The sequence below is a fragment of the Pezoporus wallicus genome, unplaced genomic scaffold, assembly GCF_028554395.1.
Source record: "Pezoporus wallicus isolate ANWC-B61680 ecotype Strahan unplaced genomic scaffold, APGP_CSIRO_Pwel_v1 contig_10711, whole genome shotgun sequence".
Lineage (NCBI taxonomy): Eukaryota > Metazoa > Chordata > Aves > Psittaciformes > Psittacidae > Pezoporus > Pezoporus wallicus.
This window is the reverse complement of record NW_026638325.1, coordinates 345,130-360,988: the sequence shown is the minus strand read 5'-3', so window position 1 is coordinate 360,988 and position 15,859 is coordinate 345,130. Positions and strand designations below refer to the sequence as shown.

General features: G+C 59.3%; 1 protein-coding gene across 1 annotated transcript; it reads right to left on the bottom strand.

The window, feature by feature from the left end:
• Positions 1-1,318: 1,318 nt before the first annotated feature.
• Positions 1,319-15,859, bottom strand: FAIM2 (Fas apoptotic inhibitory molecule 2). Its single transcript, XM_057410349.1, has 12 exons — positions 15,642-15,859; positions 14,060-14,240; positions 11,222-11,325; positions 11,044-11,108; positions 10,594-10,647; positions 7,564-7,614; positions 6,971-7,010; positions 6,452-6,489; positions 5,356-5,443; positions 4,657-4,752; positions 2,953-3,006; positions 1,319-1,506 (listed from the first exon to the last, which is right to left on the bottom strand). The coding sequence occupies exons 1-12, from the start codon at positions 15,654-15,656 to the stop codon at positions 1,357-1,359; spliced, it is 936 nt and encodes a 311-aa protein (XP_057266332.1). The 5' UTR covers positions 15,657-15,859; the 3' UTR covers positions 1,319-1,356.

The following is a 15,859-nucleotide window of genomic DNA, read 5'->3' as shown; positions in this document are numbered from 1 at the left end:
CTCCTGTGCCCCCCCCCCCGCATGAGCAGGGCCATGGGGGTGAAGCAGCTCCCTGCATGCAGTAACTTTCCGGTGCCCAGAGCACGTGTGGCCGCAGGATCCAACATGTGAAGGGGAGCAGCCGGGGCAGGGGAACGTGCGGGATGGAGCGTTGGGGCTCAGCCCGTCCCCCAGCGCGCTGGAGGCAGCTCCGTGACGCACTTGCCATTCCCGGGGCGATGGGAGATAGGGCTCCTATCAGCAGCAGGGATCGCGTCTCGAACGGGAGCGAGAGGCTGCTTATCTGCAGGGTTAGACATTAGCCAGCTGAGCCCCCAAAGAGGGGAATGCGAGCAAGGGCAAGGTGGAAAGTTACCACCAGTGTCCTCGCTGACATCCCTGCCTGGGATAGGAGACCTGGGAAAGGGCCAGGGCAGGAGGGAGAGGCATCCGTGGGGTTTGGTTTGGGGCAGCAGGAATTCACCTCGGTCTGGGGGGTTGTGACCGTTTAAGCGCATTGATCTCACGCTACCAAGGTGGGTCGGGAAGGGTCAGATCCTTATGGGGGGTGTCAGGATGCGGCCTCTCGTTCCCCGCATTGGGATCTGCGGGCTCTGAACATCAGCTTCTCCCATCGCTGCCAATAATCCTCCCATGGGATCCCACCTCTCCCAGGTTCCTCCGGGGGGACTGACATCCCTGTTCCATTGAGTGCGAGGCAAATCCACACCGTTTAACATCCCCTCATCCCACCCGGGGAAGGAAGGACAGAGCAGTCCCAGCCCCACAGCAAAGGACACACAAGAATTCCTTCTTTGGGGAATGAGGGATGTCCCCGAAGAGACCACACGTCCTGAGCAGCAGGTTCCCTTGTGCCTGGGGGACTGCTTGCTGGGGCATCCATAGGTGATCCCATGCTCTGCATTCCTCAAAGCAGGCACTATCAGGAATCTGATGCAGGAGAGAAAGGATTCCCCGAGCCCTTCCCCTTCGTTCAGCTGCTTTTCCTAGCAAAATTCCCTGCTCCTTAATGCTCCATTCCCTTTGCAGAGCTGCTCTGCAGCCCCAGAGGTGCAGGACTCAGACACAGCCCCTGTGGAGAAGAAGATCATGGTCTCATGCCTCTGGTCTGGCTCGAGCTCAGGAGGATGAAGGGAGCAGAAGACACAGAACACTTAAGCCCCGCTTTGCTTTCTGGCTCACAAAGACCTAACAGCGTATGTACAAGCGGCAGGGGCACCGCAGGGGCTTTGCTCAGCTGCACGGATGGAGCTGGGGCCACAAAGGGTGGATTTGGTTTCGTTCGGTTGCATTTAACCCCTTCTGCTTGGGATCAAACGCTCGCATCTTGGCAGCCGAGGCGCTGCTTGGCTGCGCTCACTCCTGGCTGGAGCCAAAGAACTGGAGGAAGAAGGAGAAGATGTAGATGATGTCCAGGTAGATGTTGAGGGCTCCGAAGATGTATTCCTCGGGGCTGAGCGAGTACCGGCGGTTCCCCATCAGCATCTGGGTATCGAATGCCAGGAACTGGGAGGAGAAGGGGGAAGAAAGGCAGTGTGGTTACAAGGTTTGGCACAGGGAGGTGAGAGCACAGAGGACTTCCCCCAGGGGAAAACGCAGCCACCTCTTACGGGCTGCAGGTGCAGTTTAAAGGCTCCGGACAAGGCACTGAACAAGCTGCGACTTTCCCCTTCCTTCGTTTCTTAACACTCGAAGCCAGAGCCCAATTGTCCCTCCAGACCCTCTCCTTCACGCTTCACCCATCCCAAACGTGCCCCAGGATGGGTTCCGGAATGGTCCTCCCTGTTCCTATGACTTGTTATCCTCGACTTCCTCACTTCAGAAGCTGCCACACAACGAGGTGGCCTGGCCCCAACACAGCACCACCAGGACAATCAGAGCACGGAACCCCACATCCCAAGGGGATTTAACACCAACCAAGTCCTTGGCGCACTGAAACCAGCACAGTGGGAACAGGGGCTCAAAGCCTCGCACCTCGTGGCATCGCTTCAAGCCCAGCATCTTCTCCCATCTCCCCTTCGCTCAGCAGCGAACACCTTGGCAGAGCTCTCCATGGCCTGGGGTCAAGCAGCACCTCTGCCCTCCCCAGCCATAAATCACAACTGCTCCCTCCAGACACCATCAGGCTGGGCTGAAGGTTCCTTGCCAGGTTCTGACTGAAGTTTATGGGGTAATTAGGTGATGTTGAGCCCACTTGTACTTTATGGAGCAGTCCCGGGCCGTGAATCACGGCAGGAGCAGCCGAGCTCCCTTGCCATGACTTTTATAGCTAATAAATGCAATTGCTCAACCCGCTCTTATTCACCACGTGCCCAGTGGGCACCGCCTTGGAGCCCAAGGCAGCCTCCTCCTGACCCCCCCCCTCCCCACCTCCAGGTAACACCGAGCATCTTCCCAGACACCTCCCATGGCTGCCTGCGAGCACGGCACTGCCGGGACTTGCTCTGGGAAGACACAGGAGGGAGCAACGGGGAGCGATGAGGAGCAATGGAGCCTGTTCAGCGTTCCTTGAAGGAGCTGCCTGGCTTCAGGGCTTTCCCTGCCTGCAGTGAACCTGAAACCCAAACCACGGCCTCCCGCTGCCTTCCTGCTGCTCCAGCTCATCCCCAGTCCTTGCCTTGCTCCCGCTGCACCGCCTCCAATGGACGCTGCATCCCGCATCCCGGCTCCCACTGCTTGGTCCCGGCTCTCCCCTCTCCTTTTTTACCCTGGCTCTGTGGTGTTCCCTGCTCTTCACACCTTGCGTTGCGCACGGAGCATGGGCTTGCCGACGGCACCACGCTCTGCACCGCGCGCCGTCACGTACACCAGCACCTCGGCACGGGGCTGAGGTCACTGCAATTACTCCTGAGCTCTGCAATCCCAACCCTTCCCTCTTCCCCTTGCAGGCTAACAGCACGCCATCCTGCTGCTTCCCCTGCCAGCGCATTCTGGGGAGCAGCACCCACTTACCATAGTGAAGATAATGGCACCGAGCAGAGCGTAGATCGCATGGAGCCAAGGGACCTAGAGGCAAGGAATCCATCAGTCAGTGCCTGAGGGGGGGGGAACCACTCCATGAGGATGTGTGCAGGGGAGGGCTGGGTTCTAACGGGGAGGATCCAAGGGAGGGAAAGGGCTCTGGTACCCCGAATGGACTCGCATCACTTGCACGCTCCCTACGGTGGATGCTCCCATGGCAAAGCACACGTCACCGTGCCTCAGTTTCCCCCCTCACTACGGCCTTGGTGCCCATTCGGGTTTCCCACATGTCCCTATGGGAAACTCCTGGTGCTATCCTGATGGAAACGCCTTCTGCGGCAGCTCCCCAGGGTGTCCGTTACCCCGACAAGGCTGACCCCATCGGGAGCAACACGGAACGCTTGCAAGAGCCAGAGCCAGCTTCAAGGTCCGGCAGGGAAGGCACCGGGATGAGGAGCACGGCTCCCGCTGCGGCACACAGCGGCGCTGATGGAGGAGGAGCTGATTCAACCCCAGCTCGCACCCTGCTCCTCAGAGACAAGCTCATTACAGCCCTGCCCCGAGCTATGCTTATCTTGACACCGCAAGATAAAGAGCAGTTGTCTCAGCAGCTTAATGGCTGGGAGCTGCTGCACCCGCACGTTTGTGCAGGGCGAGAGGTGCATCTCCAACAGAGACAACCAGAACCCGAGCTCCTCAGCCTGGATAAACCCAGGTCCTTTGTGCAGGGTGAGAGGTGCATCTCCAACAGAGACAACCAGAACCTGAGCTCCTCAGCCTGGATAAACCCAGGTCCTTTGTGCAGGGTGAGAGGTGCATCTCCAACAGAGACAACCAGAACCCGAGCTCCCCAGCCTGGATAAACCCAGGTCCATCAGCAGAGCGACCACAGGGGCAAGCACCAGGGAGTGCCTGCGCAGGTCTGGTCCTCAAAGCGTGACTCAGGTGCCTGGACAAAGCCAAGTGAGAGGGCAGGGATTTGGAGGTGATTGAAAGGCTGCTTGTGATGGAGGCTGGCGGTGACTGGTGGTGGCTGCACAGCCCCGCACACCTTCCTTCTTTCACCGCCGTCTCCAGGTGACAGCTCACACAACGGGATGCTCCCGGATGGAGACCAGACACCCCGTCCTGGCACGGCAAAGCCTCTGTCAGGTGTGGTCACAACCAGGTCCCAATGCAACGCAATGGGGTCACAAGCACAGCCAATGCCAGCACTGACCGGAGAGGCCACAGGAAGGGGATGGACCCATGTAAGAGCAGTGGAAGAGCATCAAGGGGGTCACTCTTCACCAGGACCCATCATCACCCTCAGAGCTGCTCATCCATGAGCTTGTGTGGGGTGAACGCAGCCAGGTGTGGACAGACAGAAGGACACCCCACGGCTCTTGTCCTGCCCTGAATGCAGAGCAAGAGCCCTCCATGGGGCAGGGCAATGCTTTAACGTGCTCATTGCACTGCTGTTACTGGAGGGGAAACTGAGGCACCGGGATGGGATGTGCCATGGGGTCACTACGCAGCTCCAGGACAAAAGCCCCAGCCCAGGGCTGTCCTACAACCTGACAACAACAGCCTGTTCCTTCTGCACTGGGACCCCCCTCTCCATCCAGGCTCTGCTTTAGGCAGCTCAGCTCCAGCCTCGCACCAGGATGGTGGCACTGGGAGGGGGGGAGATGGAGGGCAGAGCTCGTTACTCACATATTGGTAGGGCAGTATCACGGCCAGGATAATGCCACCGAAGAAGAGGACCATGAGCATCACGAAGAGCACCCCCTGGTAGGAGGTGAAGTCAAACTGCGGGGGTGAAGAGCAGCACGTTAGAGAGGGGCAGAGAGATGAAATGGGGCAGTTGAGGGGACCCCCCCCCCAGGGCCATAGGGAGGGATCTCCAGCAGCAAATCCCTCCTGTTTCACCTGCACCTACAGCCTAACACCAGCCTGGAGGAGAGAAGCTGCGTGGAGAGCTCAGTGGCTGAAGGGGGCTATAAGGATGCTGGAGAGGGACCTGCAGCAGGGGCTGGAGCGATGGGACAAGGGGTGATGGGTTGGGTGGGTTGGAACTGGATGATCTTGAGGTCCCTTCAACCCAAGCCATGCTGTGATTCTATGGCACACCGAGCCAAACGCTTTCCATACCCCTTTTACTGCCACGGGCAAGGGCTCAGCACTCATCCCTTAGCTCAGCCCCAGAAGCCCATCATACACCTTCTGTACCCCACAGCCTAACCCCCCCATTCCAGCCCCACCTATACCCTGGCACATCCCTCACCCCTCACACTCCATAACCTCCACTTTCCACCCCAGCATCCCTCAGGTTGCTCCCGTATCCGGATCCCGACAGACCCCAGCACTGTGTGAGCTGCTGCTTCCCCCAGGGGCTGAGCAGCACAGCCTCACCTTGGTCTGGAAGCTGAAGACCACAACGGACAGACACACCAGGGCTGTGATCCCCAGGCACAGGAGGACGGACTTGGTGTTGTAGTAACTGCCGGATCAACAGGGACGTGGGCAAGGAGGGGTTACAACAGCAGCGCAGCAGAGATGTGCAAGGAAAGGGAATCCCAGGGGCACAAAGAGCACTGGCAGGGTCAACGTCCCCCCTTTAGTGTATGAAGGGATGAGCAGGGAACACCACAAAGAGAGTAGCGGGGTTTTCCTCCTGCTTTAAACAAGGAGGGTGGGCAGGGGGGCACGTCTGGAGCTCCGGAGCAGCAGGGATGGGGACGGGCTGTAAGCAGCTCCCTGTGCATGGACAGATGGAGAAAGGGGAGGATTCACACGGGGAGGGAATGAAAACAGGATGGCAAATATCACTGCAGCCCCATGGGAAAGCTGCAACCACCGTTACGCTTGGAAAAGGAGGGATTTGAATGGGGAGAGGCTTTTGGAGCTGGTCTGAGCGCCCGAGCACTGGTTTGGGTGCTCAGCCCTAGGAAAAGGCAGCCTCCATCACCCTCGTGGTGTGCTTCGCAAGCAGCATCGCTGGCACTTTCCCCCCTCGCTGCTGATGCTGTTGCTCTCTTTGTTCCAGCACGGATCCATCACCACCCCCTGGCTCATCTGCTGCATCACCGGGGCCCCACGTGAGCCGGGGCTGAGCCTGGCCCTGTTGTACCAGGGACAACGCAGGCACAAGGGAGCAAGGGGGCAGGAGCCCCGAATGTGCTGGAAAAGGCCTCCGTGTGCCACTGCAGCCCCATGTGCTAGAGTGGGAAAGGGGAGACCCCAGGGAACGTGGTGGCCTAGAGCCCATCCACGCAGGGTCTGCCTTGTCCTGGCTCTGCAGGGCTCAGCACAGCCGGAGCTGCGTGTGCCTCAGCTGTGACAGGGAAGGGGATGCCACCGCAGGGCTTGGCTTTAAGATCATTCCCAATAGGGAAGCTCAGGCTTTGGAAGAGCTCCAGGCAGCAGCACCCCATCTATTTCAGGCAGAGGGAAGGCTTTTGGGCAGGGCACAGGGCTGGAAGCATCCAGAGACCTGGGTTCAACCTACCTGGAGAGCATCCCAGTGAGATAGGCCATGGAGAGGGTCTGGGAGGGGAAAAGAACCACGTTACTGCTGCATTCTGGTCCCAGGGAGAGCCACGCAACAGAGGAGACGTTGCAGGTACAGAGATAAGGGCAGGGAAACCTCACACCCGCTCCAGAGGAGCAGTTTTCACGCAGTTCCTAATCCTGGGGTGATTGATGTCCATGGGGCAGGTTAAAATGAGGGCAGGCCACCTCCTCCATCCCTCCTTCCCAGGGTAACGGTTGGACTTGATCGTCTTAAAGGGCTTTTCCAACCCAGGTGATTCTATGATTCTACCCCTCTTGTACAGGATGCCAGCACCTACCCCACTTCCCAGCACTGGACAGCCCAGCTCAATCCCAGCTCCTGAGCCCAAGCGCAGGGCAAGGAGGGGATGAAATTCCTGCTGCTTTCTGCAGGAATCCATACGGATCGGCTCTCCCGCTTGGAGCCAGACTGGGGGCGAGGGCAGGGCAGACGTGGTCCACGCGTGCTACTTACAAAGATGCTCAAGAGGATGAGATTCCATGGGAAGTACCTCCTGCAAGGGAAGGAACTGGTCAGAGGAGCAGGGGTGGCACAACAGGAGGGGCTGGGGCAGGGGTGGTGCGAGGGGACAGTCATCCTGGTGGGGATCAGAGTGGGTTTGGGGCGCTCCTAGACCAAGAGACCATCACATCCCTGTGATAAGGGATGTCCCCGTGATAAGGGATGCCCCTGTGATAAGGGATGCCCCTGTGATAAGGGATGCCCCCGTGATAAGGGATGCCCCTGTGATAAGGGATGCCCCTGTGATAAGGGATGCCCCCGTGATAAGTGCTCTGCTCCATGGAGAGCAAAGAGCATCCTCTGCAGTAGGATGCAGAGGATTCAATGAGCATTCAGAGCCCCCCAGTGATGCAGTCTAAGTTGAGCTCTTCATGCCCTGCTGCAGCATCCCACGACTGCATCAGGCTGGAAACACAGCTCCCACCTCCGCCACTACAGCGGGACCAGGTCAGCCTGACCCTGCATCTCTAACACTGCTGGGGATGCTTGAAACAAGAGGGAAACCCATCCTTCGCTGTATGAAAGCCAAAAGGAAAAGGTTTTACCTGGGCCCGGAGCAGCAAGCGAGGATCAAGTAGGTCGCAAAGAAAACAGCGCTGCAAAGAGGAGGCAAAGAGGAGCTTAGGGAGGCAAAGCCAAGCGAGGAGCGTTAATGCAGGAGAGGAGTCTCCAGTAAGCGTCAGGGCTTTGCTGCGCTGTTTGGATTGCAAACACCGTGGCTGATGTTGGGTGGGAATCAAGTCGGTTATTACCTGTCACTGCAGGTGCTTCTGCAGCGCTGCAAAAGGCAGTCCCAAGGTGGGACCAACACAAACACCTCTGAATGGGCTTAGAGCGCTTCAGGTCCAGGGCAGGTGGAGCACCCAAGGTGTTCTCCTTGACACCTCATCAGTGCAGGCACTTCCTGGCTTGGGGGCATCAAGGCTGAGCCAAGATTCCCAGGGCTGATGAGAGCCACTTGCTAAGGGCTGTGTTAGGGGAGCTGGTCCCACGTTACTGCACCAGTGCTCAAGGAGGGGCTCAAAAGGAGAAGGGTTCACTAAGGTCAGGGGGTGCTTGAGCACAGGACCCCCCCAGCAGCTCAGGGAGGGGATCCTGCCCCTCTGCTCCCCTCTGTGAGATCCCACTTGCAGCACTGAGAAGGACTTGGAGGTGGTGGAGCAAGGCCAGAGGAGGCCATGAGGATGCTCAGGGGCTGGAGCAGCTCCCATAGGAGCCAGGCTGAGAACATTGGGGCTGGAGCAGAGAAGCTGCGTGGGGAGCTCAGAGCAGCTTCCAGTGCCTGAAGGGGGGGTACAAGGATGCTGGAGAGGGACCTGCATCAGGGACCGGGGCGATGGGACAGGGGGTGATGGGTTCAGACTGGAACAGGGGGAGTTCAGGTTGGAGATGAGGGAGTTCTTCCCTGTGAGGGTGCTGGGGCGCTGGGACGGGTTGAATGGAGAAGGTTTGGATGCTCCATCCCTTACAGTGTCCAGGGCCAGGTTGGAGCACCCTGCTCCAGTGGAAGGTGCCCCTGCCCGTGGCAGCAGGGGTTGGAGCTGGAGGAGCTTTAAGCTCCCTTCATCCCAACTCCTTCCCCGACTCCGGCAGCTCGCAGACCCCAGCCTCACTCCCCCAGGGCACAGGGGGTTATTCCTCTCTCAGAGCCCGGCCCAGCCCAGCGCTGCAGCGCACGGGCGATGCTCTCCCTGCTCCCGGTGTTTTTCCACAGGTTTATGGCACGGGGGGGAGAACCTGCTTTGAGCCAGCGCCCAGAGGGGGAAGCAGGTTCCGGGTGTGCCGATGGCTGCTCGATAGCCACTGGCTCCGCTCTGACCCAGGGAGGTGAGGGCAAACCCCATGGGCCGTGGTAAAGGCAGCAGAGATAAAGCTGAGCGCTGCTCTCCCACTGGGAAACCAGGAAAGCTGGAGCGGACGCGGCTGAGGGGTGGAAGGAAAGCACCCAGGGAGCAAGGAGAGCCCCTGTGGTTGGGCATCCCCAGGGCAAGCCCTGTGGCATCTCCTCTTGCTGGATTCCGTCGGCCCAGGAGGAGAACGCAACACCCACTTTAGGGTCAGAGGTGTCCATAGGGTTGGGATCTTTGTGCATGAGGGAGATGCAGCCCTGGGATGGAGACATGGGTGGAGGGCAGGGTCGTCTCACTGTGAGGTGAAGGGACAGACTAAAGTCCCTCAGTACAGAGCCTGGCCCAAGACAAGTTTGCTCCTTACTTGCAGCACTGGGTGCGGTGCTGGGGTCCTCAGCATAAGGACATGGAGCTGGTGGAGCAAGGCCAGAGGAGGCCATGAGGATGCTCAGGGGCTGGAGCAGCTCCCATAGGAGCCAGGCTGAAAACATTGGGGCTGGAGCAGAGAAGCTGCGTGGGGAGCTCAGAGCAGCTTCCAGTGCCTGAAGGGGGGTACAAGGATGCTGGAGAGGGACCTGCATCAGGGACTGGGGTGATGGGACAGGGGGTGATGGGTTCAGAGTGGAACAGGGGGAGTTCAGGTTGGAGATGAGGAAGTTCTTCCCTGTGAGGGTGCTGGGGCGCTGGGATGGGTTGAATGGAGAAGGTTTGGATGCTCCATCCCTGACAGTGCTCAAGGCCAGGTCGGACACAGGGGCTTGGAGCACCCTGTGGAAGGGGTTCCTGCCCATGGCAGGACATTGGAACTGGATGAGCTTTAAGGTCCCTTCATCCCAACCCATTCCATGGTCACGATCCTATGATTCTCTTGAAATACAGGAAGAGGCAAGAGATGAACTCAAAGGTGGAAGCGGAGCTCAGTCTGGTCTCCCTACAGGGTAACCCTGCTTCTCCCACCTAGCAAGTGGCCAAGGAGGAGCACACTGTTTCCCTTGAGGGCAAAGAGGCGTGCTGGAGCCTGCTCCCTTCCATTGCTGCCATCCTGGGTCTCTTCTCAGTTATGTAAGTGGTGTCTCATCTCCGGCTCTGGACACGCTTCACTCTTTGGGTGTGAACGCATTCAACCAAGCTCAGGCGATCCCATCCCTGATGCTTCCTGAGCAGCAGCAGCAGCAGCAGCAGCAGCACAAGAGGCACCCAGGAAACCAGCCCAATGCCCATAGGCCAGCACCACCTCCGAGCTGAGCGCCGGGACCACGCTTGACTCGGGAATAGCATCCTAAAGGGAACGGCTCCGCGATGAGACCCAATCCCACTCAAACACAGCCTGATGCCTCCAGACGCACACGCAGCCCCCTTCGCTGCCTGCACCCTCCTTCACTTCTCATGTATACCAAGGCGTGTGATGTAAAACCAGGCAATCTCCTTGCTTTCAAAGGGATAATCCCCAGATGAAGCCTCCAGGGTCTCAGAGCTGGGTTTCTGCCCCAGTTTGCTCTGCAGGACCCCCTCCCCTTCCTTTCTGGAAGCATCTCCCATGGCTCGCCCTCATTTCAGGGGGATTTTCCTCTCCTCGCCTCCGTTATCCATGAACCTCCCCAGCTGCCCCCCCTGCACACACACATCGGAGCAATTCTTCACATGCAAGACACATCCCCATCACCGCAGCCCCCTCCAGAACCGTTTGGAGCACACGTGGCCGTAGGAGAAGGCAGAGATACTCACTAGGAAGCCCAGTACCAGGCAGAGTGGGTCTGGATGTATCCCTTGACGGGCTCGCTGCAAGACAAGAGGGAACGGGTGCTGAGCAGGAAGCATCAGGAAAGCCAAGCCCTGCACCGGGTGCTGCTGAATTCAAGCTGGGATCACACACACCGGGGGGGGGGGAATGTGTATCCTGCAGGCAACGTGAGCCAAGGGGGGGATCTGCTCCTGCAGTGGGGGGTTACCCCATCCCCAAGCCCATCTGTGAGAGCTCCCCTAAGGAAGAGCCCAGCACTCGAGGCCTTTTGGCTGGGGAGAGCACCCAGGATACGCAGGACATAGGGAAAAGACCTCTTGGGGTCCCCCAGGTTTGGTTTCCCATTGGAACACACATGGCAAAGCCTCCAGACCACCCCCCCCAGGCAATGAGGAGCAGGTCACACACAGGACAGAGCACCCCAAGAGACCTACCAGAAGGTGAAGAAAGCCACGATAACCACAGTGACCAAGAGCTGGACCATCAGGATGGCGTAGACCTGCAATGAGAGGAAGCCCACGGGTGACCCATGGGCTCTCTGCTTCCCAGGCAGCCGGGTCCCTTCTGGTGGCCTGCTTCCATAGGGAGAAAAGTGGGATTCCAGCCCCTTACCTTCCGGATGAAGACCCTGCGCACGCTCCTGTCATCCCAGCTGAAGGTGGTGAGCATCTCCGTGTCCCCTGGGTACCCACCGCTGCCATAGCTGGGGCTCGTGCCTGGAGCAGAAGCCAGAGAGGTCAGGTCCCAGCTCCCAGCTCCCTCCCCAGCTGCAATAACGTGGCCCCAGGGAGTGCTTGGGAACCCCCACGTTCTTTGCTGGGATACCCCTGCTCCCACCTCATCCCCGCATCCCATTAGCACCATCGCTAGGGAAACCACGCTGTGCACGGTGAGGATGCGAGGGTTAACTCCTGCCTCTGGTGACACCGGATCTCCAGTGGGAATTCGAGAGCTCCTCTGGGATCCTTGCTCAGCTTGCACTGAATGTGAAAGCATCTCCCAGCGGAGCTGTGACTCAGCACCTCCCATGCTGAGGATTCCCCCCCTGCTGGCGCTCAGGCTCTGCCTGCATCTTGGGCCCTCACCTCAAGGAGCAGCTCCTTCCAACCGGCTTCTCCATCAGATCCATCCCTAAGGTCCCAGTTGCATGCAGGGAGCCAGTTAACAGCGAGCCCAAACAAGGGGGAAACAACACCAGTGACTGCCTGGGCCCGGATCATCACCCCACGCAACCCTATCGTGCTCTGCAATACAAGCTCCTGTTGCTGGAGGTGCCCTGCAGGTGGGGGGCAAGGAGGAAGGCTGGACCACAGAGCATCACTTTGCCTGAAGGGAGGTGGAAGGAAACCCTGGGACAGCTCTGCTGCTGGCTGAAGGCAGCAGTGAGGATGCTGCAGGGCAGGGGCTGCAAGAGAGACCCAAAGCAGCAGCTTCTCCCTGCTCAGATCAGAGGCTCAAATGAAATGAATTGGCCTTTTCCATCTGCTGAACCTCAGGCTCAAGAAACCCTAAAGCAAACACAGAGCCCTCCTCGGCTCAGTGCATCATCCCCCTGTGCTATTTGCTTCTCCTGCAAACATCCCCTTCAGTGTCAGCAGTGTCCTCCCCGCCTGGGTTCCTATAGAACACAGGCTTAGGCGAGTGCACCAGCTCCAAGTTCATGTTTGACAGATGCCTCCCCTCCTTCCCAAAGCTCTGTGATGCTCCCACCCTCCAGGCAGGAGGAGGAAGGACCCCCTCAGCCCCAGGGTGCAGGCTGCAGGCACCAGGAAACCCAAGGTCTTTGCTCAGTGATGCTCCCATCCTCCAGGCAGGAGGAGGAAGGACCCCCTCAGCCTCGGGATGCAGGCTGCAGGCACCAGGAAACCCAAGGTCTTTGCTCTGGTTTGGCCGTCCAAGTTGGTTGCTCTCATTGCAACAGCCTCATCATGCAGCAGGAAACAAAGCCCTTGTGCTCTTCATGTGCTTAATCCACCTCTTGTGCCTCCTTCTATGCCCCAGTGGAGATGAATCTCGGGCAGTGCATCCTCCCTTCATCACTGTGAGAGCTGTCACCACCACGCAGGGCTGAGAGCACCCCAGGGCCACATCCCCACGACACCTCAGTGCCTCCTTTGTCAGAGCCATCAAGGCATCTAAACACCGTATTAGACACCTAAGTGCCTCGGAGGAATGGAGGCTGCCCTCCTCCCATCACCTCCCATCTGGGGCCACAGCCAAGGCAGCAACGCAGCGTGCCCTGAGCTCCCAAAGCACACACCGGTTCTTTCCAGTTGCTCCCAGTCCCATACAAGCTGTCAGACACAGCCCCACGGCTTGTGTCCCTGCGGGCCCTGGCACAGGGGCTTGTAGCGTGGCCGAGGAAAGGGGGGAAGGACATGGAATCAGAGGAGAACCCCAGCAGGGATCAGGGAATCCTGCCAGGCTTGTCAGGGGGGGCACAAGAGGTGACACATCACCTAAACAGGCCCCTGGGGTGAGCCCAGATCCCAGCATCCTTAACCCATTTGGGCTTTACCCATCCTAACCCATCAGGAAGGAAGACCCAGAGCATTGCTGGAGCAAGCTGGGAGGTTCCTTATCCCCCTCTTTCTGCCTCCTGACAGCAAACAGGGATGAGAAGCCTGCGAAACCACCAGTGGGCAAGCGCACGTCCCTCAGAGGGGTCTCGCTCGCTCTGTCCCCTTCCCTAAGCATCTCCATCCGCACTGGATGGAGCAGGCAGGCAAAGCACAGCTGAGGAAGAGGATGGAGCAGGGATACTGGACTCAAGCGGCGTTAAACCCAGGCCCTCCAGCTCAAGCTGTGCTGACCAAGCACTCGGCCACCCCACCACCCCTTGCCCGCTTGCCGGCCGTGGCTCCTGCATCATCCCATTGGAGCTACCCAACCCTTCCCCTGCACAGGGCACAGGGGAGCCTTTGTCCCCGTGTCGCGACCAAGCAGGAGCTGCCGAGAGCACCCAGGGAAGAAAAGCTGTTTGTTTGCTGAGGAACCGGCCTCACACTGGAGCAATTGAGCCCTCGAGTGGAGCTGCTTCAGCCTCGGAGCAGCCGGACATCACCGATGGAGCACGCTGATCCTGCCAGCTCAGCGGCTTCTCTCAAAGCCGGGATGGAGCAAGAGATGGAGGGGAGGGGGGGGGAGAGAGCTGCTGCCTGCAGAGCCAGGAGTGTGGCTCCAAGCCCTGGGAGCAGGCTGGGAGAGGGGATTATTCCCACCCCAGCACTGGGAAGGAGCGCGGAGCGCTGGAGCTCAGTCCCACCTCAGTGTGGTCTTGTGGCTGGATGAAACTACCTGTAGATAGAGCCACACATGGCTTATAGCTGCAGCTCGAGGGTGAGCTCTACCATGGACCAGCCCAGGCACCGCATCCCTGCATCCCCGCATCCCCTCTTCTCTACAACGGGGAATCTCTGCACCCCTGAGTACAGACACACAGGGACTTACTGGGGTCCACGTAAGCCCAGCTGGGGTGCAACGGGACTGAGGGAGGAGGAGGGTAGGCACCCGCCTTCATCCCTTCTCCCGCTGTCGCCTCTTCGTAGCTCGGAGGTGCTGGTGGAGCCGAGGCATTTTCCTTCTTCTCCCCCTGCCCCTCGGAGCTGGGGGGTTTGTTATTCACCGAGAGCTGCACAGGAGGAAAAAGGGGGGGTCAGAGCATCAAACCAGCACAGGAACCGCTCTGCAATGGGGACCCAATGGGGCACGGATGGAGATCTGGGGGCACTCCACTAGAAGGACCCTCAGCAACTCAATGGACCCATCCTGCACCCCTAGGATGGAGCAGCTTAAGGTGTGATTGAGGGAAGAGATGGGGAAAAGAGGGGACATGTTAAAGGGGATGGAAAATACAAGCCCCCAGCTCTGAGGCAGACACAGCCTTGCCCTGGGTCCTCTTGGTGCCTCCAGCTCGTGTGTGATGCTGGGAAACATCCAGAGAATTCTCTGCTTTTCAGCCTCCTTCTGTCCCAATCTCCCCTTTAGTTGCTGGGTAGAACCCCCTGAACTCCTTCATCTCCATTCACAGCCCCCAGCAACTGCCCTGGTTTGGTGCCATCAGCGTCTCCTTCCGGAGGTGCAGCTGAGGGACCTTGGCACCCCTCAGACCATGTAACCCAAGCAAAGAGCATCCTCAAGGCTACCTGAGAACCTGCTTCTCCTTGGCAGCGCTACCCCTTTAACCTTCGAGATCTTTGTTAGACCTGAGCCTGTTTTCCACCCTTGCTGCCAAAGGGGGTGCCAGCTCAGTGTCAGCATCCCCATGGATCACAGGGATGTGGGGCTGGAACCAGGAGAAGCCCCAAATGAAGGCGGCAGACTGACCAGCACTGCAACAGGGGGCACAGTGCCTGTAAGAAGGGATGAAACCAAAGGTGTGCCAGGCACAGGGATATGCATCAGGCGAAGCTCCGATTGCATGGGGATAACGGTGCCACTTGTCTGCCAGCCCATAGGGACCATCTTCACCCCATCCTTCATTACATACCCTTGTGTACAGGGTGGACAGCATCATACAAGACCCCCCCGGCCCGGAGGTACCCAAGCAGATGCAGGAGGGATGGTGCTGCTGCATCCAAGCAGCCTCCAGCCACCGTTGCCAAGGCAACGATGCACTGTGCTGGATGCACACCCCCCCCCCCCTCCCTTGGGTTCAGAGCATCGATGAACCCCAAAACCAGAGCTCCCTGGACCAGGGATGAGGTGCTGAGGGCAAGTGCTCAGTGCTGGCTGCGGGGTGGGGGGGCACGGGTGGGAAACACGAGCACCCCATGAGCCCCCTGACATCGGGATGGTTGAACGGCCGCAGGTCCAGCAGCGGGAGCTGAGCTGCACACGCAGCACCAGGACAAGCAGCCCCCGGCCCCATAACAACACAGCCACCCCCGGCCACGGCACCGAGCTGGGCTCTGGTCCCCAGCTCCCCTCCCCACAGTGGTTTTATCCCTTTACCCCCTCCCTTCAACCCTCTTTCCCCCTCTCAACACGCAAGCAGGACCCATCCATCACCCAGCGCTGGCCTCCCACCTACCTTCCCCTGGGTCATGGCTCCTCACTGGTGATGCTGCGGGAGCAGCAAAAGGGCCGGGGCTGAGCTGGAGCCTCCTCGTCGGGTCCCTTGCACCCTTCTCCAGGGATGTCTCGGGGCTGCTGCAGCCGCCGCAGCCTCCGCAGCCTGCGCTGATGCCTTCCCCTTCTAGCAACATCCACGGAGGGAGGGACTGTACCATTCCCAGCCGGCAGCACAGG

What these genes read in the sequence shown, in the direction of transcription:
- FAIM2 (XM_057410349.1), bottom strand. An exon ending in TCTTCAGCTTCCAGACCAAG is followed by an intron (nt 4,753 to 5,355) that starts GTGAGGCTGTGC and finishes TCACCCCCGCAG; the next exon opens with TTTGACTTCACCTCCTACCA. An exon ending in TGATACTGCCCTACCAATAT is followed by an intron (nt 3,007 to 4,656) that starts GTGAGTAACGAG and finishes CCTTGCCTCTAG; the next exon opens with GTCCCTTGGCTCCATGCGAT.